Source organism: Aquila chrysaetos, chromosome 26, assembly GCF_900496995.4.
Source record: "Aquila chrysaetos chrysaetos chromosome 26, bAquChr1.4, whole genome shotgun sequence".
NCBI classification, from domain to species: Eukaryota; Metazoa; Chordata; class Aves; order Accipitriformes; family Accipitridae; genus Aquila; species Aquila chrysaetos.
The window spans coordinates 15,061,529-15,089,390 of record NC_044029.1 but is presented as its reverse complement, the minus strand read 5'-3'; the positions used below and the strand labels follow the sequence as shown (position 1 = coordinate 15,089,390).

General features: G+C 38.5%; 2 protein-coding genes across 5 annotated transcripts in view; both read left to right on the top strand.

Moving 5' to 3' along the window:
• LOC115336162 (RAB3A interacting protein) overlaps positions 1 to 17,272 on the top strand; it is a 34,392-nt gene extending 17,120 nt beyond the window's left edge. For all 4 annotated transcript variants that reach the window (XM_030002789.2, XM_030002790.2, XM_030002791.2 and 1 more), the window contains 7 exons: positions 2,029 to 2,106; positions 2,480 to 2,683; positions 7,934 to 8,062; positions 10,366 to 10,478; positions 13,885 to 13,984; positions 14,092 to 14,161; positions 16,896 to 17,272. In XM_030002789.2, the coding sequence (XP_029858649.1) occupies positions 2,029 to 2,106; positions 2,480 to 2,683; positions 7,934 to 8,062; positions 10,366 to 10,478; positions 13,885 to 13,984; positions 14,092 to 14,161; positions 16,896 to 16,978 (777 nt within the window). In that variant the 3' untranslated portion in view covers positions 16,979 to 17,272. The remainder of the gene's footprint in view (positions 1 to 2,028; positions 2,107 to 2,479; positions 2,684 to 7,933; positions 8,063 to 10,365; positions 10,479 to 13,884; positions 13,985 to 14,091; positions 14,162 to 16,895) is intronic.
• Positions 17,273 to 26,401: 9,129 nt separating this feature from the next.
• The window catches only part of MYRFL (myelin regulatory factor like), a 54,329-nt gene continuing 52,868 nt past the window's right edge, over positions 26,402 to 27,862 (top strand). The window contains exon 1 of the mRNA XM_030003184.1: positions 26,402 to 26,844. Within this exon, the coding sequence (XP_029859044.1) occupies positions 26,786 to 26,844 (59 nt within the window). The 5' untranslated portion in view covers positions 26,402 to 26,785. The remainder of the gene's footprint in view (positions 26,845 to 27,862) is intronic.

Genomic DNA, 27,862 nt, shown 5'->3' with positions numbered 1-27,862 from the left:
CAAGTGAGAAGCCTGAACTTTAAGTGGGACCTTTTCATTTGAGAAAAAGGCAGTAGAGCCAGCAAAGATTGTGAGCTTGTATTACACAGAAAAAAATCTTAAATCCATTCTTGAAGCAGGATTAGTTCTCATTTTAATCATAGGAATATATATAGGAAAACCTAGAGGCTAAACTGTGATACCTATAACTGTCAGAAAAAATTTCATAATCCGGAGATGATTTGTATGTTTACCAAATCATAAGTATTGGTTTTCAGTATATGCATAAAGATACAACATTAGGTATGTTTTAGAAGCAGTATTTAAACCTGTGATGTTGTATTGGTATAAAAGTGCTATTAAAACCTTGAAAGTACTGACATTCAAAAATTAAATTACAAACTGCTCTGTGGGTTGGCAACGCATGTTATTTCATCATCCTGGCAGGGCAAAGTTACTTAAAATGTTAAGCAGTTCCTGTGTGTAGAGAATAAATGGGAGATGGGAAAGGTACTTTTTAGCATAAATACTTGTGTATGTTGGGGGCGGGGAGGAAAATGTTGGGCAGATATTTTAACTGTAGAGGAATAAAAATGATCAATGAAATTTTATATTAATGACACTTCATAACTTAGAACAATGTATCAATTTGTTAAAGCTATATTTGAAATACAGTGTATTAGTAATAATTGTTTGAGTTTTAATTTTTCAGAACTGTTGTGGGCATGTCATTTGAATTTTCTGTTGTGATTTGATTTCACTAAGAGGCCCTAACAAAACGGTGTTGAATTTCTTGATTTTTGTAGTGATTTCTACAGCCCTTGAATTCATGTTCTATTCTGAATCCCACTAATCTCAGTGACCATATAAGTGGATATGCTGAAGTTTGTATTAATGCATCCCAGTGGAGGATCGAGACTTGTTTTGCACAGCTGGGTGTATATATTACATTATTACACTGTAATAGCACTGTAACATGCTTTGCTTTCAGAGGTGCATCACTAAGCAGAAACTGCATGGTCAATGTTAAATGTATTTGTACACATTGTATAAATGTGTATGTTCCCATTCCTGCATGTGTCTGTTGTTACTTAAGAGAATTTTATAAACCCATATTATACAGCTGTGTTGTATGCTAGTGGGAGCCAGATCTTTTGGTATGATGATGTATGAACTTTTTTGTTTTATTTATATAGCGTCCAGATATGTGCTAGGCGCTTTACAGATATGAGAAGGATCCTATCCCAAGTAATTTAGTTGGTGGCCCTGATCTTTCAATCTTTGTTACCCTCAGTAAGTATCAAGTGAGAACTGTAATTTGATCACAGGCGCAAATTGCTGGATCAGAGCCTAAACAAATACATTATGCAGACAAAAGGCTTAGAGGTATGAGGTAAAAAGATGTTTAAAAAAATCCCCAGTCCTTTTGTGCTTTCTTCTTTATTGGCTTAGCCTTGTTTCTTTACTTGGATTGATCTTTAGTGCTTTTTCTGTTCTACTTACAAAGTGTTTATTAATCCACACACTATTTTTCAGCTGTTGTTTTGTTTTATTGATGGTAAGAATTTAGTCTTCATAGTTGTTTGACTGGTTCCTTCATGCAGAAATTTACAGTTGACTAAAACTGGTTATTCTGGCTAGAAGAAGGGAGAAGTTCTTTTGAATGTGCTACTGTGCCCATGTTGCTTTTGTTGCTACTGGTTGAGTCTTTCTCTTGGGGGTCAAGGAACTTGACTTGTCAGCAACCGAAGCGTGACTGGAGCCTGGAGTTCATGACAGGTATTGTTCCTGCTGGAGCGGGGTGGGTGGACTTGCTGAATTTCTGAATCTGGGCTCAGGAAAAGGAGAAGAAACTTGGTAGGCCAGTGATGAATCCAAATGATAGATTTGTAGGTATTTTTTGGTATGTAACTATTTAATTTCAGACTTGCATAACTTACTATTCACAAGTAGTTTTTGTGAAGCAAAAGTATGTCCTTAGTTGTTTTTTTTAAACTGGATATTGTAAATTTGTGTGAAGTATTTATACTAGCTAAACATTTTTTATAGGAGGCACACAAAATGGTTAAAGAAGCTAATGTCAAACAAGCTGCAGCAGAAAAACAGTTAAAAGAAGCACAAGGAAAGGTGAGTTTTTTCCAGCTTGCTTTGTCTTTTCACATGGTTATAAATCTAAAGTGTGAATCAAAGATGTAAATAGAGCATTATTTGTATACGTTATTAAAATACATACTAAGTTGTGTCGCCTTGACGTATTCTTAGCTAGCACCTATGGACACGGCTGGCGTTTTGGCATCGTATCAGGTAGCAAGCAAGGTGCGTAGGAAGCCAGTGTTACTACAGTATGCAATTGCACAGGCATCTGTGTGTTAGTACTGTTGGAAGGTGAAGTCTTGATTTGGACCAAGATAACTGGAAATTTTGTTAAATGATTTAACGTATTCATAGCCTAATACAATATTTTGTTTGTTAATGACTTTATTTCTCCCCACCCCCCAAGATTGACGTCCTCCAGGCTGAAGTAGCAGCATTGAAAACACTAGTACTGTCTACTTCACCAACATCTCCAACTAAGGAGTTTCAGTCTGGTGGAAAAACTCCTTTTAAGAAAGGCCATGCAAGAAACAAGAGTACAAGCAGTGCTATGGGCGGCAGTCATCAGGACCTTACCATGATGCAGCCAATTGTAAAAGACTGTAAAGAGGTAACAGTACAAGGATTGTCCTTTTTTTGCTGATAAGTTGGCTTTATTGTTTTGTTTTACTCACAGTAAATCTAGTATATATTAAATCTTCATGTAATACTATTTTACAGATATTTTTCATTAATGAAAGAAAATTTTTCTTACATATGAATAGGTGGTGATTTTTCCAAGTCTTGTTTACCTTTACATCATTAAGGGAAGGTGAGATAAGATTTGAAGATGGGAATTTAAAAAAAAAAAAAAAAAAAAAAAAAATACAGTATAACTGAATAAGTCCTGGTGGCTTTTTACAAGTCCATCACTGAAAGTTCATAAATGTTCATAAACATTTCATAAACTGTCATATAAAAGAGGAAGAGTCATTTTATAGATCAATAATGGGTGAAAGAGACTAGGGAAAAGACAGAATCAATGATGTATTAGAAAACAGGAGGAGAGTTACCACTGGAGTTCCAGAGGAGCCTGTGATTTTTTTTTTTTTTTTTTTTTTTTTTTTTTTTTAATCTACTCATGTAATTGAAAAATGGGGAAATAATGAAGAACAAGTTGGTGCTTGAGTCCTTGGAATGATAGTAGCAAAAAGTTACCAAAGAGTTGAGAAGGGTCTTACGATACTGAGTGGTTAGTAGAACAGCAGATGAAATTAAAAAACAATAAATGGGAAGTAAGGCATCTAGGGAAAAATTGCAACTCTAGCAGACATGCAGTTTTGGACTTAAAAATAGCTACATTGTCCTGGGGAAAAAAAAAGTAGTGTACTTGTGGATAATTCTCTGAAAACAGCATTTCAGTGTTCAGTGATGGTCTAAGACTGACAGAGCCTTAGGAGTTGTTAGGAAAGGAATAAATAGCAAAAGAAAAAGCATTATACTGCTGTGTAAACACATAGTAAATGTGTGTGTGCATGCAGCTATGATATCTTCATCTCAGAAAGGACATAATGAAAATGTCTCATATTTTGAAGTGTGACATTAGATGGTCAAACCTATGGAAGTATTTGTAGAGACAGACACCTGAGGTAGAACAAAAATCTATACAGTCACAGTGACATAGGGAAGATGAATGGTGAACAAATATTAATGATTTCTTGTCGTAAGAAAACTCTGGAAGCTAAAAGGAAAATAATTTTCAGTCAGTACATAATGAAACTTTACAACTCATTGTCACAAGGCAGCAAGATTAAAAATATGAATGTGTTCAAAATGTAGTCACGCAAAGTGACAGAAGAAAAGCCTGTCAAGGTATATAGAAGATAGATACGACATTTGGCTTAGGAAACTTCTTTAACTACAGATTGCTAGAAGTTGGGAGGCTGTAAAATGAAGATATGTCACTGTCTGTCTTCTTATACTGCTTTGCAGCCAGCTCTGTGACTGCTGGCCATTGTCAGAGGGGTAACAGGCTAACTGGATCTTTAATGTGATTCACAGTGGCCATTTTTGTACTTTGTTTTGCCAGTCATTATTAAGTGTATTTATAATATACATCTTTTTGCTATAAATCTAGAAAATAAAGGCATTTTCCAGTTTCTGTTTCATACTTAGGCTTCACAGACAAAAAAAAAAAAAAAAAGCTTTATATCCTGCCTGCCCACTTTCAGTGGCACCCAGGATGTTTTCCTTATAAAAACTGAATCCTTGCTGCCCTTCAGGAAAGGGGAGAGCCGGGATGGAATCCAGTTGCTTTGTAAGCATCACACTGAGGTCATGACTCAATGAAATTTTTCAGTGTCAGGCAAGAGTGAGGGGAAAAATCCATTTTGCCTCAATTTCTTGTGGAGAGGAAGTGGTGAATGTGAAGGACAGGCTGCAGAAGGTCCAGTCTGCCTGACATTTTTCTTTAGTTCATTCTCCTCCTTTTTGTTGGCTGCATAAGGAGACACTTTGAGGCTGATCGAGGCTGCTCAGAAATGGTGACTATTTCTTCCAGTGACAGCCCAGGGAATCAGTAAGAAACACACGGATTTTCTATTCACTGGGACTTGAGTCTTTCTATCTCTCTTCTGAGTAGGAGTATTTATTTAATGGAGGGCAACATGGGGTGAAGGAAGCAAGACTGCCTCTGGCATGGTAGTTAGACCATACTTTTAAGCAGGGGAGACATGCCTTCCCTACTGCTTTTGTTATCCAATGCTTTGTGGTTTTGTTTACTGCTTTTCTTTATTGTTGGTCTAAGGTAAATGTTTTTACATTTCTGGGAGCTGGGTCTGAAAACCTGCTTCTGCCCCCTTCTTAATAATTGTTCTTGCCGCTGAGTTAGGTTACCCTTTGCATGTTGTTCTTCTGATTTTGAGTGACTTGGCTTCAAAAGGGGGGCAGAGAGTACCCTTGCTCAGGGGTATGTAGTGGCCTTGTGGTGTGGGGAGCATAGCTTTGGACTCCTACGGAGAGTCTGCCACCCGGAGCTTTGCATTTTGAGATGTTGGATGGAGCTGGCTGTGAATACATGTCAACTCTCGGGTTTCTTTGTGGAATGTAGACGGAGTTAGAGTATCTGTCTGCCCTAAATGGCAGAAAGGTGCCAACATCCCAGAGAAATATTTCCTACCGTGTGGGAGTAATCTCTAGGATAAGTAGACGTGTCTAATTAATTTAGGTATTAACAGGGTTTAGCTGAATAGCTGCCTGGATCTTAGGCAGGCAGGTAGCATCCACTCAGCGTAAATGCTGATAAATGCATCAGTGTTGCTCAAAGAGCGGAAATGTTTCTCTGATGGTGTATTTTACTGTAAAATGAAAACATTAAAAAATAAACTAGAATTATTAATACAATTGGCTGTATATTTAATTGCAGGTAATCAAAACTTTGATCTAGTGAAAGTGCAAGTAAAGGCAGGGAGGAGATACACATGTAACAGTGTAGATTGGAAAGGAAGAGCATCAGGCTATATTCACTGAGCTGTTTTTTCACGGCAGCTTCTTTATAAATTGCAGATTTGAGGGAAATCGAGTTAAATCTAGAAAATAACCAAGTTAACAAGAAATGCATCTTAATTTTTAGAACAGTATAGTACAAATCAAAAATGGCTTTTTTCCTGCTGATATGTCTTGATTGTATTCGTTTTAAAGCCAGACCTGAGACGGGTTTTAAGGTATGGGAAATGTTTCTTTAGGGAGCAAGTTACACCTATTGAATTTCATTTGTACAATGAGGTTGGTGGCTTAGCAACCAGAACATTTATGGACTAGCTTAATTAAGATGGTTGTTCCTGATTGTACCTGAGTGTAAGGCAAGTAGCTCTAATGGAAAACAAATTTGCTAGTCTAATTTTTGTAGGTTCTTTTTCGCGAAAAACAAACAAACAAAACCAACACAACAAAAATGACAGAAGAACTCCCCAAAATATATATGTAAAAGAATGGCAAATGCTGGGAGCTCAGAGAAGGGGTAATGCATGGGGAAAGAACAAAAGACTGAAAGAGCTTGGTTCAAAGCAGTTGTCCTGGTTTAAGACCAGCTGTCGACAAAGCACCATGTGGCCACTCACTCGCTCACTCCCCCCAGTGGGATGGGGAGGAGAATCAGAAGAAAAAGGTAAAACCTTGTGGGTTGAGATAAGGACAGTTTAATAGGACAGCACAAGGAGAGAAGAAGTAATAATACCAATAATACCAATAAAAGAATGTATAAAGCGAGTGATGCACGATGCAATTGCTCACTACCTGGAACCCGATGCTCAGCCCATTCCTGAGCCGTGATCCATGCCGGCGCCTTCGATTATGTACTGAGCATGATGTCATATGGTATTGAATATCCCTTTGGCTAGTTTGGGTCAGCTATCCTGGCTGTGCCCCCTCCCAGCTTCTTGTGAAAACTAACTCTATCCCAGCCAAACCCAGGACAGCAGTGTACTGATCTTTGTAGTAGGATTAAAAATAAATTATTTTCCATTTTTGGCATACATTATTTTCCCTCTGTCATTATCTCATCTACATTATTTGTTTTTATTATTACAAAATTTTAAAATTACATCCTGGCTTATCTTTGGCCTGCAGTGTACATCCCTTTCTATAGCTTTAGGTTTGGATTTTAGGAGTATAGATCTGCTATAGTACAAGAAAGGGATTTAACCAGTTGGAGGGGAAAGGTGCTGAAGTCTGTGTCAGCAGAATGTCAGAACCAGTCTGAGGATGGTGTTGCATATCCCATTGGGGACTGGCATTAGTCTTTTACATTGGATTAGGAATATGCATCAGAAGCAGTCGTCCCCACTCTGCTTGGTTCACGTCTTGGAGCAGCGTTGGTGCCTGTGATCAGTAACCCTAAACCAAATGATGTGCTCTGGGAGTACCTCAGTGTGCTCCAGCTGTTGGTGGGTTGCCAGCCCATGGGACAGGCTGTCCCATAACGCAAACCTGGATTTTAATAGTGACCTAGTACCAGTCTCCTGAATGCCAGACTGGATAGGTGCCTTCCCACTGCTAACCTAATCTCAACATGGAGATGACAAAACAAGGTGTTTTCAAAGCAGATAAAACCATCTCTTCTTAACCCAGAGCATGCTTACTCTTAGTGTGATTTAATAGCGTGTTTTAGTATTTCTCCATTGATGAGAGGAGCTGTGGGGGAGCAGGCTCATAAATCATGCCCAGGGAGTATTCTTACCTTCCTGTTGTAGCATGGTGTAGGAGAGAGTTTGGGCACAAAGGTGAAAAATGAAGAATAAGAGTATAGTTTTAATTGTTTTGTATATTGAATTCCTGTTTTCCTGTGTTAATATATTAGTGTGTTAAATGTGTATGTTCTTTTAGCGTTTGGATAGCAGTATGTTATGTTCAGATGCAGGGTGAATGTATAAGATGTCTAGGATTGCAGTTGTTTTCTTTAGATTTCTCTGCTTCTCTGTAACTTACAGAAATGGAGATGGATGAAAATACTGTAATGAAGATACAGTAAGAAGAAAATCTATTTTTTGGCTTTTTTCTGTTAATCACTTAAGTTTTTCAAAGCTATCCTGGAAGCTTAGGAAATGGGGGAGAGGTAATTAGCTTGTCCCTGGTGTTGTGGTGACCAGTGAATGCATTACCTCTGTGTCTTGAAAATGATATATTTTGATTTGTTTATATTTACAGTCTTAGGAAAGTGGATTTAATAAGGTGTTCATAGCTGGGGCACAATAGCATTCTTTCATAGTGCAATGGAAAGCATTTAGTTTTAATGCTCATTATTTACTTGTGGATATTTGCAAATGATAGACACTAGTGTGATAATTGCAGTACTAAAATATGTGAATCTTTGTGTGTGTTCTAGGCTGACCTATCTTTGTACAATGAATTCAGATCTTGGAAGGATGAGCCTACTATGGACAGAACATGTCCTTTCTTGGACAAAATTTATCGGGAAGATATTTTTCCATGTTTAACCTTCTCAAAAAGTGAGGTAATGGAAATAGTCTAAATGTGGTCACTGATGCTTTTCCCTTAAATATGTTACATGAAGCCAATAGACTGTATTAAAAATGTTTTCATATGAAGTTTAACCATTTTTTGTTTCATTAGAGTGGGATGGTTTACAGGGAAGTGCTGAAGTTTAGTCTGGAATATTGAAATGACCATTTTTTCTTCACTATTTCATTTACGCTGTTCCAGATGTGGCCTTTTAAAGTCTATTCCTTCAGATGTTACTCCTATCTGGCAGAATCTGATGTTTGTAGGAATGGATGATGGTTTTTTTCCTGTTACTTCAAAGATACTGTTTTGTAGAAATAGTGCCCTGTCACTGTCTTGTGTTTATATAGGGGGCAGCAGAGACCAATATATTTGATTTTGTGGACCAGTTTTCTCTCGTATCAGTCAGAGCAGGCTGCAAGGACAGTCTGGGTGTTTTCTTGAAGAGAGGTTTGAGTTACAAGAATTAGACTTTGCTACTTGATATGATTCAACAGGGGCAGTTTGGGAATGTGGTTTTAGATGAAATGAATTATGACACTTTTTTTCCCTCGTGTTATTCCCACACACTCTCCTATACAGAGGAAAGACTGGAGTTTTACCCATCCTGGGAGTAAAGTGGAACTGATTCCAGCTCCAACTGCTTTACTTAGTTTTTGTTCTTAAGCAGCATTTACAGGCTGTAGTTGTGATATCAGTCTCTAGGGGAAAGTGACCATATTCTTAGATCTTTATTAAGAAAAGAATAACAAATTTTAAGGCCCTCAGACTTGATTTCTCCCCCCCCCCCCCCCCAATAAAATTAAACCCTTGCATGGAAAATGCTGTATTTTTTTCACAATGTTTATCTGTTGTTTTTATGTGGTGTTGTGTTCTTTCCCCATGCTTTTCATCTACTGTTACTTGCTGGCCATAAGCATGCACAGTCTTTTAGTTAATTGTATACCAGTTCATTATCGTTGTTGTACAGCATCGTATGAACCTCTCCCACTAAAAAGTTTACTTGGTTACTATGGGAATTAAATTGCTTCTGCAGTATGTGTAAGTAGGCCATCCTGTTGTCTTTCCCAGCAACTTCATTTTGTTCTTTTCTGCTTCAGTGGTGATATTATTACTGTAGATTTGTATTTCCTCTTAAGGAAAGAATGAGGCTTCTACCACTTGTCAGTTATATCAGTTATTGTTTCCAGATGCAGTGCATAGTGACCAACTTCTGTTTTCACTTGAATATCGATAAACTAATGTGCAGTTAAACCAAACAATAAACTACACATGTATTGTGTTTTTGAATAATTGGAAATGCAGTTATCTGAATGGTTGAAGTATTACATTTACTCTCAGTAGCCTCTCATGTTAAGTGTGTAGTGTTTTGCTTTTGGGAGATGGCAGAGTATTTCATATGAATGATTTTAGTAGTAACATTCTGTTTTTAAAACATTTGAAGTACAATAGAAAAATATCTTTATTACTCAGTAGAAAGGAACCTTGGCACAGCATTACTTCACTAATAACATAAAGTGCACCTTCTTTTAAATCAAGTAATGGGTATTACTTGTCCGTGCTTAAACAGTAGTCTTGGGCAAGTGTTGGGTCCAGTCAAGCAAAATGAGCATATTTCTAGTGTCTTATGATTGTGTGTTTAGAAAGAATTAACACAAAAAGCCTGAGCAAAGTTGCGCTTTGTTTCATGAAGATGATGTTTTAACTAGGCTAGTGTTTGAAAGTTGCAACTGGCTTTTATTTATATTATGTTGGCTTTTCTAGATATTGTTCAGTCTTACTTGTTTGAACACCTTTCTAAAGCTATCTTTGGCTGAAAAACAGTGACATGATATTTACTTGTTTTTTGCAAGATAAGGAAGCATGCTGCATCATTTTGTGTTTCCATAGAACACAATAAAATTGGACCAATTTTTTTAAATAAACAAAGTTTGTGCCATATCCAGTCTCTGACACAACACTGCATGTACAAATGTACGTGCTATTTGGGCTTATGAGGAATGACTGAAAATACAGTTAGCATTTCAAACATGCTTGACTACATTCCCAGCTGTAAAGGCAGTTATCTTGCCTCAGGGAGGGCAGGGTTATTCGGAGGGCAGAATTTAAACCGGAGCCTGCAAATGGGACCTCTTGCTCACGATGAAAGCAAAATCTCATTTGTAATTGAATTTCTGTTTGGTGAGTTGATTTTTTTCGGTGTTCTTAACTTTACAGAAGAAGAAATATGTCACTGCTTTGAGGCAATGGATAACACGGAGCTGTTTTTAAATGCTTTCTAAATTTCTCTTGCAGTTGGCCTCAGCTGTTCTGGAAGCTGTTGAAAACAACACTTTGAGCATTGAACCTGTTGGCTTGCAACCTGTTCGATTTGTGAAAGCTTCTGCAGTTGAATGTGGGGGACCAAAGTATGTTAAGCTAACAGACAGAGGGGGGGAATCTTGACTCATTTGAGATAGTAGTTTTCTAAATCCAAGAGTTATCAACTGATCACTTCAGTCAAATTAGTGTTTCTTAAACTTTATTTCTTAAAATCTAAGACTTCAGGATTGCTAGCTACAAAATTTTATGGGGAAAGTAAGCAACTAATAAAAAACTTTAAAAAAAGACTAATACAGAACAAACCTTTAAGACAAATTCCCTTTTTGGGAGAGCTGTTTACTTCACTTGTTACTTTTGTGGTCAATGCATCATATTTACTTCTTTGGAGAAGACCATCCCGATACTTAAACCAGATGCTTTTGAACTAGGGGCTCTCACCTGGAAAGCGTTGTGAAAGAAATAGGTACTGAAGTAGTACAGGTTGAATATCGGATATCTGGAGTATTTGTGGCATAAGAAATTTAGGACATGCATAGCACACTGACAAAGGTAGCTGAAAGATTTGAGAGGCGATATATAGAGTAAATCCTCTGAATTTGAGCAGGAGGAATGAAATGAAGCGGGAATGAAGGTGAGTTTGAACCTAAAGCAGGAAGTGTGCTTGGATGACAGGGAGGGGCTTGCCTGAGGCACTGGGGCTTTGATGGATGTGAAGGAGAAGGAAGAGATTTGTAGTGTGCTTTAGTGTATGTCAGGGTTAAGCAAAGAAGGTCAGTGTTAATCTGGAGCCTTCCAAGTCTTGAGAAAGCCTTGCCTTTTCTGCTTGAGATCTTTCGGACAAGTTGATGATTCTCCCTGTAATATTTGTTTTGACAGAGCTCAATTTTCTGATGGAAAATTTGCATCAAAATGCTTTCGTCTGGCCCTTGGGATTTTTTTTTTCTTTCTCATTGCTATTGTTTTTTAGTTCTTGTTTTTCCTCTGTTTTTGAGTAGAAGAGATAATAGGTTTAACGTATTTTAAAGTTTTTTTTTTCTCTTTAAAGAAGCTGTATAAAATGAAAATTGTGGTTTATGACTTAGTCTTTGATCCTTTCTAGCCTACAAAATTCAGGCATTCATGTATTCTTCAGCTTACTCCCGTCACTAGAAAGCACGCTCTTTGAGCTGTAACAGTCCCTCATCAGAAGGACCCACCACCAATAATGGAGCTACTCAAGGGGTGGTGATTTCAAGTCCAAGATACACCATTGTGAGCTGCCTTCCATGAGGGCAGTAGAGAATCTGGGCAGCCAGAAGCTATGACAATACACGTCATTAAAGAGCGATTGGCAAATTAGTTTAAAATCATTGTGGTTCAAGCTACTTCCCTATGTCTTGACATGATGAAATATTTACTCAAAAACAGGAGACTCAATTGCATCATTCAGAAGTTTAATGAGATTTTTAACCTATTTTCTCCAGTGTAAGATAAATTTTTAATTAGAACTCATGTAATCCTTAAATAGTTGGCTAGGTATAGATTAACGTTTTGAGATGACAATGCACAAATTGTAATTTAGTACTTTAGGTGTATCAAAAAGCCAGGTGTACTCCTTTCTCCCTTTTCCTGCTGTCAGGTAGCAACAAAAACTTTTGTGGTACTGCTTGTAGATAAGTAATAGGTAAGGAATATGCAGTATTTAAGTGTAATTTGGCAGCAAATGTGCTTTGTCTTTTATATGATTACTGGCACTGAAAGGGAAACAGGTGTTCCAGTTTTCACTGAATCAGAATAGCAGTTTCACATTTTTTATTTTTATGTGGTGTAAAGCACTATTTTTATTGAAACCATGTTCTTATATAGGTAGTGTAATATAGACAAACTGTAAATAAATAATAACAAAAAACTAGACTAATGTTTTTAAAGAAATTATTGTATTGTACAGTTGCCTGGGGGGTGGGGGAACAGATGCATCAAATAGTGGGTAGTAGCCCAACAGCAAAAGAAGGAGCGGAGGGCTGAGAGCTGTGACAACAGTGAAGAAAGGTTCTTGATATACAGAAGTTATTGAATGGTGCCTGTGATGGTGTGTAGTAAGCGCTGCCTTAACGAAAGACAGCTGGGTTTCCCCACAGGATTCAAATAATTGTCCCCATGGGGAACAAAGCGCTAAGCTGCATGTGTGCCGTACAGCGCAGAACTGAGTCATTAGTAGTAACTGTCATGCCAGCATTTAACCTGGTGTGATGGAATATAACATATAGAAGGTAATTCTATAGCCAGAAGGAAAAAAAGGGCTTTATTTTCCTAGCATTGAAAGTCTGTCTGTCTTCTCACAAAAGCTTGACTAAATTGCAATCAGCTTACTTCAGCTACTGTAGGATTTCTTGGATCAATGGACTGCTGTCAGTCCTCATAAACTGCTATGGAAAATCATATACACTCTTCCATTTTGTCCTGTCTTAACATGGTTCTGTGGACCAGCTGCAGGCTATTTAAAAGGGCCTTTGAGCCACTGTTTAGAACCACAGAAGCTTAGTAATTTTTGTTTCACTTTTGAAAGGCTGCTTGTTCTTACACTCCCTAATTTCATGAGGTAGAAATGGAAGGGAGAAGAGCCAGCAGCTTTTAAAATCAGTGAAACCATGGATGCCATGACAACCCAGTTCATCTGAGATGCTGCAATATAGAAATTCCAAGTAAATCAAATTCCCGTTTTATTTACATTTATTATGATTGTATTAATAGCAGTTTCTTCAAGAGATTCAAACCACCTTCTACTAAAGAATGTTGGAGGAAATTTTGAAAATTCTTTGCCTTTTCCTGAATTGTTTTTTGGGAAGAATTCATGGTGACTACTGACCTTTCCTTGGTCTTGAATACAACTTACTTGCAATACTCCAGAATAAGCAAATTTGATTATTTTACCATTGCTTTTTGTAGTAGTAATGGAAAGTATTGCCAAGCAGCCTCTTTTCCTTTGTCCCAAATTATTTTATACTCTGAATATATTGGGCATAAATGCAAAGCTGGTCTTAGAACGCATCTGTGAGGGGCTTCAGAGAATTGACTGCTATTCTGTAGGGCTGATACTTTTTTATGATAAAATGCAACATCAAGCAGAATTTTTAAAAAATCTGTTTAAATGTTGGCATCAACTGATAATTTAAGCAATGTTTATTTCACATGTGAAGAGTTAAAGAAATCCCACTGTTCCAGAGTTGTCAAGCCAACTTGAATTAGTGAATATGGAAGTACACAACCAGAGCTGAAGAAAGTTTTAAAAATCAGAAATGCATCACGATGCACCAGTATTGAAACAGAATTAGTCCTTGTGGAACTAAAATAATTGACAACATAATGTAATAATTGCAACTTGTGAAATGAAGGCAGAGACTTGGGTATCTGTGCCAATATGAAGCAATTACATTAACACCTTAAACACATGCAGGTGTTTAGATGTTAATGTCAGATTTGTTCATTAAATCATGCAAACTTTCTATTTTGTAGGAAATGTGCTCTCAGTGGACAAAGTAAGTCATGCAAGCATAGAATCAAATTAGGAGATTCAAGCAGCTATTACTACATTTCTCCTTTCTGTCGTTACAGGGTAAGTAGATTTACTGTGCTTTTATTTTGAGTAGTAGTTATTCAGTTGTTTTTTCCGTACCATTATACAAAATGATACTAACCACCATTATTTTTATATGGGTTCAGATCACTTCTGTGTGTAACTTCTTTACATATATTCGATACATCCAGCAAGGACTGTTGAAGCAGCAAGATGGTGAGTAGGGAATTGTATTTGGCATATATAAATAGAAATTTACTTAGTGCATGTACCTAAAATGTGCTATCTGTGCACAGTAGCAGTGATGTGACATTACAGAAAGGCTATCTATTGGTAGTCATTGTTGTAATTACGAGAATTTGGTGATATCCCACCCTCCAATAAAATTATTTTTTTTAACAAATTAAAAAGCAGTGATTTTTAGACATTTACGTTATTGAATAAGAAATGTTATGATAAAACTCTGTAATGAGAGGCCTTAGTCACAGTTTTGCCACACAGTATTCAAAAAAATCAAGTCTCTCTCACGGAATAGGGAGATATTTTAGACCAAAAAAACTTCAGTTTGGTTTGATCTGCACCGTTTTTTCTTCTTTCACTTGATGTTTTGGTGTGTCTTCACATTGAGAATTCAGACAGCTGTTCTCGTCAGACTGTCTTGCAGGGAGAAATGGCAAGGATGACAGTATTTGGGGTTAAATTGTAAAAAATAAACATGAAAGCACACTGTAGTCATTCATCTGAGTGCAACTGAGACATGAGGTCTGGGTCGTTGCTGTGGAATGGCAAAGACTCTCGATTAGGGCTCTAGTTATAAATGTAAGGCTTGATTACCTGCCACCCCAAAAGGGAAAATTTTTTTTTTTTTTTTTTTTACTACCATTGCTTCAGGCTGTGGGGTTTTTTTTTTTCCCCATCATTGTTACCTGGTCACTTTGTTCCTGTCAGCATATCCAACAACTGACCATTTAAACTCTGTCTGCACAGTAATTTGGAAGTTCGCTTAACTGTGCTATTCAGTTTCAATATGTCCATATAAAAGAAGATAGTTATGAAAATTTACACGCTGTACACCTAGTTACTTAATTGTGGTATTTAAAAATAGATTGCATGTTGGAGTTTTAGTTATTGGTCTTCATGTGCAGGACTATTTTACCTGTTTATCACTACAAAAGAAAATTATGATGATTTGATTGTGTTTAAACTGTATACAATTGGTTTAATTGTATTTCCTGTCCAGGTCAAAGAATATTGCCCAACAGCCTTCAGTCCAAGGTTTTGTGTTTTTTTTTTTTTTTTTTTTGAAACAGACTGTATCACTTAGGCTTCTGGATTTGCTAAGCACAGATAGTAGGAAAAAGTGTCACTAGCCCTGTGTCAATAGTTAATTAAAAAAATTGCTTTCACTTGTAAATTTTTTTTTTAATTCAGTTGTATTTTTGCAAGTAGAGTAAAACAGCATTGTAATGGTTGTGGATGTCTGTGCTTTTCATTCTTCCAGTCTTCAATTCTGTGGGGATTTGCTTCACCCAGAATTTGGCTAGAATTAACCCCACTTTGATCTACCTCACCTATAGTTATCTCTTCTGATGTTTCCTTATTTCAAGAGCTCAGTATTTTAGCTACACTCAAATCTTTTGTTTCCATTTCTAACCTGAAGTAATCCTGAGGTGATAGAGAGACTGTTCCTTACAAAAAATAATGCTGTTAACTTTCCTTGTCAAAGGGAATTATTTTCATGGAATTCACTTGAAATTCACTATTTTGTATATTAAATTATGCTTACTAAAACCTTGAGGTGTTGGTCACTTTACTCATTTACTAGCATTGCAGAAGATCTTGAAAATGTGTTATTTAAGTTTTAATTTGGTTTATAGTTAAAAGGCTTTTACTTTGACCAAAAGGACCTATATAGTTTCAACTAAAAATTGTTTACTTTGCTACTGAGATGAAGAAATTAAGTAAATATTTTTTCCATCAAATAATGAAATATTTTCAGCATTATTAGAATTGTTCATTCTTCACAAGAAGTTGTGAAAAAACTGGAGTTTGGTGTTCCAGCTCAATTGTCATCTTTACCATTAAAAACATAGAATTTGCATTTGTAACTTTATATAAATATTTCAACAATACCTTTACAAGAATGTAGGCACTCATGATAATTGTCTGCATAATGCGTTGCATGCATTTCTACTCATGCACCATCTAATTTTTGAGAGAGAGGTCACTTTTGCAAAAGTGTTTTTTTGAAATATGATAGGGAAGACCTTGTACTTGTTCCTCAGGTTAATAATCTTTATAGTCATTCTACGTCATGATATTGACTACATGGAAACTATTTTTGTCTTGAATAATTATATACTCAATAATTTTGATTTATATTGCTGTGGCATCTAGAAGCTTAAGGTATGCCCTAGGCTCATCAAGTTTAGCAAAATACAGATGAAATTAAAAAAAAAGGTCTTCTTCCTCCCCAATTTATTGTTGCTGGCAGATTACTGGTAGAAAAAAGAGGGGGGAGGAAAGATTACAAATGGAAAAATTATAACAAAATTACAGAGTCTGTGATGAAACAATTCATATCCAACAAGTTCTGCTTTTTTTCTTTTTGTAGTTCTTTAATTTTGCAGAAAATGAGTCAAGGGGCAGGTCAGTTAAAATGAGAAACTGCAATTAATTGAAACTGACGAGAAGTAGGGATGCATTTTTGTTCCCCAGTTTAAAAAGAAATCATTAAAATTTGGGGAATTTCTTAGAGGACCATCATTTAGAATTTTTAATCTAAATACTTTAACAAATTTTGTCACAAACCAGCACAAATAGCCCTCACATGTTAATTCTGGTTTTACTAGATGTTCCCCTAAACTGATGTACAGTGAAGCAGCCTGTATACATCAGTTGAAATAAAATATGAATTCAGTATGTTTAATGATATTTCTGTCTCTTTTAGTGGATCAGATGTTCTGGGAAGTTATGCAGCTGAGAAGAGAGATGTCACTAGCAAAACTTGGCTATTACAAGGAAGAGCTCTAAATCTTTTTACTCTTGCGCATGCATGAACTTCATTGAATATACATAACTAAAATGGCTGAATCTTTTTTTTTTTTTTTTTTTGGTCACTTGATATTTATTTCCACAAAGTGGGTCCAAGATCTTTCTCCTTTTGCAGATTGCACTAAGAAGTACTGTGATTGTTTTACACTGACCTATGCTGTATATGCGTACATATAATACTTAGTTGTACAAATGTGGTAAGCACTTGCAGGTGTATTAGTGATTGTAATTTACATTTAAAAACAAAACTTCTGATTAAAGTGTTAGTCTGAAGCAGTGTCTGTCTTCTGTTCTTTGTGATGCAGAATAATGTGAACCTCACTGATAGGTCATGCCAAAGCGTAAACCAGATGATTTTATGAAGAGGGAATAAATGCCCAACATTTTCTTCATTGTAGTGTTTAGATACTTGTATGTATCTCTATGCATGTATGCCAATACAGTTAACAGACAACTAGGAGAACTTGCAATTCTTTGAAGTGCTGCTTTTCTATATTCTTCATTTTTAAAATAATGTAAGAAGAGAAACATATATAGTGAAGAGTCAACAGCATAATAAATCTGGGTATTTTCCCTCTAAAGTAGGGTGCTTTTCAGACATCAAGGAACAATAAAATTACCTTGGTCACTCTTTGGTTAGAAATCTGTCCTGACCCCTATCTGACTGCTAAAAACTTTCTCTTCCTCTCTAATTTTCTTTCATGAGAATTTTTTCATTCCTTTAAATGATTTTTTTTTTTTTTCTTCCTGCTCTTTTGGGATTTCCAGTTTCCAGTGTCTTATACATCAATTTCCCCACAGCTGTCCTTGAATCTTGAAAATATCCATTATGTGGTTGCTTTAACATGCTGATGATAATTTCCATATAATGTTACCAGTTTCTTCACACACACTATTTGCTACAAAGAGAACCAAAAAAAGGATCATGGTTTCTTAAGGAAGATGCTTTTTCTGTTGAACTGCTACTTTGGCACTTCAGGTGGTCCTTTCTCCCTGGGACTAGTCTAATCTGAAAGCAGACAGTTGATTAGGTTACAAGGAACATAGTTGTGGGTGTACTAGACTTGGTATATAAAAGCCCTTTTGGAAAAACACTAGGTCTTGATCACAACAGCTGTTTATTAGTTACAGGTAAGATTAAAACATTGGCAGGTAAACTGACAAACAGAAGTAAAGGCAAGTTTATATAGTTGGTTCTTTAACAAGAAGCATCTCCGTGGATACAGACGTCTTTTGTTTGATGCCGAACAAACCCAACACTATTTGTCACTGTCTTACTGGAGTGTTCTCTGTTTTTACAAAAGTAAATAGAATGAGCAGTGAAATTTCATACCATACTTGCGTTCCTTGCATGTATGTGCCTGAAAACACTTAGCAAATGTTGGCTTTGACCGGGCATTTCAATGTTAAGATTAAAACAAACAATTAAACCTGAATATTTTACTAGTAATGAAGTATGTCCAGCCTGGGCTATTTCAGTACTGATGAAATATTTTTATCAATCACTACTTCCTGTTGTAGAAACCTGGAAGAATTCTACCTTAAATTGTTGAAAGTGTTGTTTGTTCTTTCAATAATGCTAAGGAGGTCTGGCTTTATTCACTCTTAGAAAACAAACTGTATTTGTTGGTGTGATGTTTTATGTTAGGCTCATAAATGCTTCCTAAGTGATTGTTAATCCTTAGTTTACATAATGAGATCAAACTGTTTCCAGGATTAGCTAACAGTAGGTAAATGATAGCTGGTAGCTGCTGCTATTCTGACTTAATAATCCTTTACAAGTGTTGCTCATTCAAGCAGAGAGAAGGGTCCTTTGTATACATGATAGTGTCAAGACATAAATGGTATCTAAAGTTTATTATGCTGAGGTGATTTTCTTGTACTAGGGACTACAACGATGTACCCAGTGTATCTCGGTGGTAATGACTGTTTGGCTCGATTACATCAACATCTTGTAAGTACTGATGGGCTTGCTTCTCTCTTCAAGTCCCTTCCCTGAAATTCTTTTCTATATTTTTAATATAAGCTGCCTATCATGAGAAACCTGTGTCACTGTGAGTGCCTGGGGCTTGTAAAAATTGCACAACAGTTACTTGTCTGGTGAATATAACTACTTCAGAAAATGGCCTTATTCCAGACTTCTTGACTTCATTGAGGCTTTTGTTCATAACCAGATGCCTCTGACAGATGCCTGCTCAAAACATCTGAATATTTTTTTCCTGTTTGCTGAGGGGTGACAGAACAGGGGCAATTTTCGTTGTACAAAGATCAAATTAAAGAAAGTGAAATAGGGTTTGTTGCTGGCCTTAAAAGACCTTTCTTCAATGTTCAGCTTTCCCGTATGTTTTTCAGTGTTACCTTAGACAAACAGGTTAATCTGTCATTTAGTTTTGTTAATAATAATGTGGAAGTTCTGCTTCCCTATAATCAAATTGCTGTGAGATACAGTTTTTTTTAGAGCAGTTGGATAGTCTGACGCTCAATTGTTTATGGTGAGACTGGTGATGGCTTTGCTCTTGCATTTTTGATTACTATTGCTTTCATCAGTAGTATTAATTACATCACCTGTCTGAAAGTACAGAGGCAAGATAAGTAATTTTTATTGCTGCATTTTTTGCGCATGTGTAATTATGGTTAGTACTGGGACCAAAGGTCCTTAAAACAAGAACATTAGACGTACTGAACAGAAGAATGCACATCACCTTCATCTTGCCTCAAAAGCCTTGTCAGATTCTCCTTTGTGTGTAGCAGAGTTTAAGTATAGCCCTGGCTCTAGTTATGGAGGAAAGAAATCAGCTGGGACAAAGTCACTGAAACCTCGGACAAAAGCACGGTGTGTTCCTCGGCACGCTCATAATCCTCTGGAAGAGAGAGCGTGCATTTTTCTCAGTGGTACTCTTCAAGCAGTAAGAAAGCAAAACACTTCTGGCTTTCCATGGATGTGGTGGGAGAAAATGAGGCCCTGCAGCAGTTCTTCGAAGGTAAGAGTCTAGTTGTAAGAGAGGGTCTCGGCGATTTTTGGTGGCAGCAAAAAATACAGTCATTGTTTGGGGTTAATTGAAGAAAGGAGGAAGAAAAAGAGCCCTGAAACCCAAAGCTCTATTTACACAAATCTATGGCGTAAGGCCATAGATGGTACAGATGTGCTGCAGTGCCTTTTTCCTTCTGCTTCGGCCGGCAGACCGAAGGGAGGGTGGACCCAGCAGAGCCTGCAGTACCGCCGCGGTAATTCCCGGGAAGAAAAAACGGGAAGTGGCTGAGGTCTCCTTGCAATCGATCGCTTCTGAAATCTTGGCGATTTTCACGAGGTTAGAGAGCTCCCTCCCTGCTCTGCTCTACCATGTCAGGTTAAAGAGGGTTTGCTTTCCACTGATGCCATTCTGAAACGGCCTGATTATAATTGGGAAAATGGTAATTGTGGCAGCATCCTCGGGCTCCTTCTGAGGAGTTAAACTCGGATTTTTGTGATTTTTGGCTGGGATCTGTCCTGCCTTTTTCCCAAAGACATTTTATATTCAAGCAGGTCCCTTTAGTCTCCTGCCTTTCTCTTACCACACAACTTACTTTCTTAAATAGATTGCATGATAAAACTGCATTTCTCAGGCCTTGTCATAACATGATTCAAAATGGCTGTTCAAAGGCTTATGTAGCTTTTTTATTTTTTCTAAGTCTTTTTTTTCCCTTCCTCCAGTTTACACTTGACTTTTTTTTTTTTTTTAATATATTAACCTTTCTATTCCAAGCTTCTCCCTCTGTATTTGTTTTCCTTCCATCACCTGTGCAGGTATTCACGTGATACTGATCTCAAGGTAACTTGGAAAACTACCTTTTCTGTTTTGGATAATGTGGACAACTTTTGTTTCCCTGCATTTAATTTCCATTGTGCTAAAGTGATTGATTTTTTTTTTTTTTTTTTTTTCCTGTTGACCTTGGTGAGAGGTGGCAACTCCCAACTTTTAATTTCAAGCTAGGAAATTAAAGAATCTCCAGCATCGATCAAGAAAATGTATTTAAGCAAAGACATTTAAATCAGTGAACAACAATCTAGGGCTGCTAGCCAGCAAATGTGTTGTTTATAGATGTTAGGAAATTCATACCATGTTTCTTAAGTTCACTTTAAGTCATGGGGATCAAAAGCTAACTTTCTTGGCTTTGCTTTCAGCAACATGTTTGTTTTTATCAAGCTATTTGTTCAAGTACTGCATTGCATAGGTGTTAAATACTCCAAATCGTGTTGGAGATGAATTATATAATAAAATCTCACAATCAGAAATTTTTTTAGGAACTGACTTGGAAAACGGGACTTTCCTAGGGGGCATGGGTTAGGTTCTGTTGGCTTTTGTGACAATGATACTTTGATGGTAGAAGGTATCTTGGAGATTTTACCTGTATGAGCTCTTTAGCTAGAATTAGTAATTGTAGTTCTAGAATTATTAATTTAACTCTTTTTAGAAGGTAGTTTGGCAGAACATCTGTCTGGGCCAGCGTGAGGGGGAGAAGCCCTGTCGATTCCATTTAATTGCAGGACAAATGAATCATCTTGGGAGGTTACGTCCCTTCGGTAACGTCGTGTGGTTCTGCTGCGCAGTGCCTGAATACGACAAAGGTCTGCGAACGCCGTGCAGCGTGCGGGGGTGCTGTGAGATGGCTGAATGTCATTATCTGGACGCTGAACAAGAGCTAATCATTATTTGACTCAGCATGCAGTAGCTAGGCTCCTCTTGCTGTTAAACTGTAGGTAAACCTGAAAAAGTGATTTAAAGGCAGGGTTTGCACTCTTTTCAAGCTGGGGTTAACTTCACTGAATGTAAGGCCAGCTTTAACGGATGGTCTCTCTCCAGCTTAGCGCTGCGGCTTGGGGGTTGGCTTTATAATGCCACCTCGTGAGGCAAGAGCAATAAACTGCTGGTGCTAACTTGGTGGCCTCTGAGATTAGTCATAGCAGCGTTAGAACATTGTCTTTCAAGGCTACAAAAAAAGCTGAGTCCTGCAGTATCAACTGGAGCCACTGAGAAAGTCTCTCCGCTTCCTCGGTGGTTCAGTTTTGGTTTCCAAATGCATCAGCTGGCAGCTGAGCACATTTGTAGATCTGTTTTGTAAGATTATTTGAAATTCATGAGCAAAAAGGATCTCATTTTCCACATTGCTTTAGTTCCTTACAGTGCAGATTTGTTTTGACGCTCATTAGTGAGATAAACTCACATTTGCAATATTGAGAGGGCACAGTCTGAAAAAGGAGGGTTTTTTCAAGGAAAATGAGATAATGTTTGTTTTCCTGCTGATCGCTCCTTTCAATAGTTAATAGACCTCTTAGATTAGATATGACTCTGACTGGGATTTGACCTTGGCTTTTTCTCATTCAAGTAAATGGCTTTATTCTTGTGTTGTGGCCATTCTGGGAAGTTCTTGTCTTTTTTTCTGTCTCATTTCACTCCCACTCTAGAGATTTCATCTCTGATGCAAGTTTTTTTCTATGATTTCTGTTGAAATTAGTATTTTTAATTAAAAGATTTGTATTTTAGGATCAGAAATGTCCTATTTGTCAAGGGAAGGTCAGAGCTCCTGATGTCCGTGTGTAGCAGAGCAGTCTATTCTTGCTGACGTTATCAGTGGGTTGAGAAACTTGAATGAAGGCCAACCTAGTTACAACGTTAAACTGAGTCCTGTCATTTTTCTTGTTGTTGTTGGAAGGTACACTCAGGTGTCTGAAATGTGTGTGTTTGGTCTCAGTGCTCTCTGTGATCTAAAGAAGCAGAATCACCACCTCTCTGTATGGTCATGCTCCTGCATGGATAACACGGGGTATAGTTTAGAGCTCTTGCTAAATAAATTAAGCCACAGAACAAACATGCCATTAAACGCAAAACGCTTAAAACCCAAAGCTGTCTCATACCATTTTAAGGATGAGAGATTGAAACAGGAATAAAAGATGAAATGGGAAATTCAAAATATTAATAGCAAGTTTCTCTGGCAAAAGTTACTTTGGGGAAAAACCATCTATCTTGACACAAGCTCACCCCTTACCGCTTGGAGTTACGGGTCTCCCTGACGTTGAATAACTTAGACTGTGATGTGTCCTGGCTGGGCGCAGTTCTGCCAGCCACAGCTGGTTTGTCCTTAACCCGTTCCTGTTTCTCGCTGCCCTGTGCCCGAGGTCCGTGGCCGTAGCTCTGCCAGCCCGGCAGCTTTTATCAACGACTCCAGGTCTGTTCCAGTCAAACTGAACTGGGCTGTCTTGAACACTTTGAATAGTGACCTGTACTTGGAGTCCTTTAGCATGAAAGAAGTTAAGGAACTCTATAAGCCACATAAGCAATACTTATCTTAGCGTGAGTCGATGAAGTTCAGCGGGACTTTCCACTGAGCCTGTATGGCGGAGCTTGTAAAGCGCTGAGGCCTGTTTTAGTGGTGAAGTATCTTGAGATGAAAATCAGTTAATAATTCTCAAGTAGAAACATTCCCCTGAAGTTGCAAGAGTTTGTAGCAAACATTATGAATTTGTCCTTTCAGCAAGCGGGAATTACCAAGTGCTGACCACGGTCCGTGTGCCATTTTTTTACACCTCAAGCTGTATTTAAGTATTGTTCCCTGTACAGAGCAGCTGATGTTTTAACATGAATCTTACTACAAATAGCTGGACTTGGCTGGGAACTTCCTGGCGTTCTCTTTTAATGTCAGGAAATTACCAGTTTAGCATTGATTTTTAGTCAACACTAGAAGTTTTGACAGAGTATTTTTTTTGATTGTGGACTGAATTTATGTTTGCAGAAAGAGCACCCTGATAGCCTGGTTATTTGGGTACTCCTTTGGAAAGCGATGGCTGTGGTTCAAGCCAAATTCAGAACAGCGTCTGACTCTCTGAAATGGCTGCGCTATTAAAGACATAAAACTTCCTGCAAGGAAATTTCTGGTTCTCTGTCCCCCCTCCTTCACTCTGCATTTAGATACTATTGGAAAGGGGGCAGCTGATTTAAATGCGGTCGTATGTAAGGCACCACATGGAAATGGTGGGAGAATTAACTGAGGCGGGTAAGTCGGGGATGGAGGCTGATGGCTGCGGGCGTACGAAGTGGAGCTGCGGAGGCAGGTGACGAGGCTCATGGCTGGAGGAAAGGCAGGGATGTCTGCCAGGGGGAGATGAAGCGAGCAGCTGTCGGATTAGGAGGCTGGAGTTTGGGCTCATCCCTGGGGACCCGGGGCTGGGAATAGGGACAGGCTGGGTGAGAACGGACAGGGAAACAGGGGCCAGTGGCAGGGCTGACAGGTTTTAGACTTCAGATTGAAGGAGAGAGAGCAACAGAATACCAAGCTTACAGAGAGATGGGAAAAATAACACCATATGCTGCCTGTGATGCAGTCTCCGTTCTGCCAACAGCCCCAGTCAGTCTTGGCCGTTCATCCTCATCGCCCTCCTGGGTAGCCGGCCGTCCTCCGCACAGCGGCCCTGAAGCCGAACGTGTCCCCCGGCGCGGACTCTTCCCGGAGATGTCCGGGCACGTCGCGGTGTGGAGCGTGGGCTGGGAGCGGAGACCCCCCAGCGCCAGCTGGAAATCGGGGCTGCCGACCCCCCCAGCCCCCCCCCGGCAGCTCTTGGCCAGGCGCGGGGCTCCGCGCGGGACGCGATGTGCTCGCGGGGGTCTCTGCTCTTGCAGCCACCCCACGTCCAGGCGAGCGGCTGGTGTGCGTGCTGCCCGTATCTGTTAAGTGCTTGCTGGGATCAAATGCCTGTGAAATGGATGCCACCGTTTTAAATAAATTTGCATGCGATCCAACAGCTCCTCCTCTGCTGACACAGGTGCCAGCGCGAGTGTGTGATGCCACCGGCCTGGAAAGTACATTCAGAAAGACAGAATAAAGTTCTACAGGGCAGCCCAATGCACTGGCTCTTCTCTGCACCTCTATTGCGAACTTTCATTTGTCTACCTTCTTCCCGGTGTGCTTCCTTCCTCTCCCAGCACAGAATCGCTTATTCCTTCCTTCTCCGCCTACCCATTTAACTGCTTATGCAAAGTGGAGAGATTAAGAGGGAATGATACATATTGCTGTTGTCATCACTTGGCAACAGAGCTCATCTCTGGACTGTGGGATGCCCCTATTAAGGCCATGTCCTTGTTTGATTCATAGCTGTACTTCAAAAGGGCTCGTCTCTGAACTTGGTCAAAATAAGGAATTCTTGGGTTTGTGGTACAAGAAAACACTTTGTATCTGACCTCTGGCCTCATGTTAATAACAAAATTACATCATTCTGCATGAGGGCTAGGCAATTTGAACAGGAGGGTAAAAGGAGGAGAAGGCGATGGAATTGTTTTCCTGTGGACTACGTTAGCAAAAGGGGAAGTGTTTGAGATCCAAGGGGGGATATCCTAAATTCAGACCTGAAGAACAGAAAGATGAGAATCCAGCAACCTCGAGAGAGATTGCTAAGGAAAGCCAGGCTCTCTTGTAGTCTCAAGGCGGTTTTACAAATTGTTTTGCTGCTACTTCAAGGCTTTCCATGTTACAATTTTGCTGAGGCAAGTAAATATGCTGCACCTATTGAATCTGTTCTTCTCTGATATGCGGAGGACAGGCTTGTGTACAACGTCAGGATCTTGGGATGCAAGGATGTATCGGTAGCACACCTGCGAGTTGCTGTCTCACGGTGAAAGGCAGCCAAAATTAAGTCAGCAGCAGCGATAAGCAAACGCTGCCTAGATTAACCTGTGATCACAAAGCAATTCGGGAGATGTTTCTTAGCAATGTGAATTTACGTATTGAGACAGACGCGTGGTGGTGGAAATGGATTTTTAGGGGAAACGGCGGGTGTCAGCTGCTCGGGGCTGAGCCACGCAGCTCTGGATGTATAGGCTCGTCCATTTTATCTTGTGTGGCAGTGCGACAGCCACACACGGCTCCTGCGCCTTGCTGGAGGGAGCAGGAACTTCAACGTCCTTATCTTGTTTGCTTTTGCCACACCTGTATTTATGGAAGGTGTGCTGGAGAGGTGGGGAGCCTACAGAGTAGTTCTGTTTGTTTGTGGTTGGGTTTTTTTTCTTTTTTTTTTTTTTTTTTTTTTTGAGAGAGTTCTGGATGACTTTCTACAAAAGTTGTCAGGAATTCTGGAGAATTTATAATCATAAAATCTGTTTATAGCCCTCAGTTACCAAGCAACAAAGGACAAAGTACTGAACCTTTCTATTCATTAATACATTTAACGTGTTAGTGGGCTGTTTTTTCAGGGAGGATAAAAGGAAGCCACCAGTCAAACATTTCTCAAGCTTTGTTTGTGCTTTCTTCAAGCTCAGGATGGTGGATTTTTAAACTGAGTCTTTCACAAACTCACTTGCAGTACTAATGCAGAAAGTGGATCTGTGTGAGACAATGTCTGAGCTTTGACCCAGTTGCCTCTTTTGATCCCAGTGTAAAACGGTGTGAAGTTATCTTCAAAACCCCTTTTTCCAGTTGCAGACTGGGGCCCTTCATCCTCGTGCTGTGGCAATTCAGTGAAGCCTTAATGCCGAGGATGAACTGGTGTTTGCCTGGTGCTGCTGTCGTCTTTGCCTTCCCCTGCACACCCTTGTTTATTCTGCATTTCCCATCATCTTTTCTGCCAGGGTGACTAAACCAGAAGCGTAACCCACCCGTTACACACAAGACAGGATGGATTTGGTTTTCCTTTGTGCAGGAGAGTGGGCAATGTTACTTAGCTGAAGTACTGACGATTCCCTCCCAATTCCACTCATAATTTCTGTCTTTCTGACGTTTTTAATTTTAGGGCAAGACGTCCATGGAGCCTTGGAGAATCCCATGGTGGATACAAGTATGTTGGAAGAATTCATCAGTAGTGACGCAGAGTTTGGAACTTTGTAAGTATCACCGTAACATGTACTTTCCCTCCTTAGCAACCAACATCTCTTACATTGTTTTCAGCAGTGCCATGATAAAATCGGAATGTAACAGTCAGACCTGAAATCTGAGTTTCAAGAGGATTGTGGCTCTCTTGATATTGTTACTTACTTGAAGCTGTATAAGATGATGTGGAAAAATGAATTACAGGCAGTAATGGAAATATAGTCATCTTGTTCAACAGAATGAATGATAATGAAGTCTGGGATAATTCACAACTGTTATGCTAATTGGGGCATTAAATGCAAAGCTGTTATTTTAACATTCCTGTAAGTGCTAGTTTAGTGTTTATGTACAGAATAAGTGATATAAGTGACACTAATGTATAGTAATTTGAGAGAATAACATAAACCTCCCAGTCTGAGGGAAGCAGGGCTACTGTTTTCATTCTAACACTTCATTCGGAACAGAGAGACTATCCATTAATCTCTTCTGAGACTAACTCTAAGAGATACAAAGGATGCATAATGCAAAGGGTCGTGGTCAAGGGTGGAAAGTTATGCAGCATAGATCTATCAAAGACTTCAAACCCAAATCTTTCATCTAGACAACTGTCAGATGACTGTTGTTCAATGCAAAATATTATTAATGGGCTGACACTTGCACTAGCCAAGAAGCAGAGCAAGAGGGGATGTCTTAAAAATAATTAAACATGGGATTTTTTCATTCCAGACACACTCAGCAGCACACATATTTACTTACGGTGGGCTAAATAGGCTTCTACCTGCTCTAAATAATGAATAATGAATTGATTCTCTCTCTGCCCACGCTATAAAAGTAAAGAAGAATGAAGAGGTGGTTATATATAAATATACATAACCTTTATTTTTTGAATAAGTAAACACATATCCGGTAAACAGATTATTGAACTCCTGTATGACAACTTTAAAATATTATTCTTTTGCTTTTATACACAAAACATAGCAGAAATATAAATGTGTATATGTATGGTATTATGTAGCTTAGGTATGTTAGATA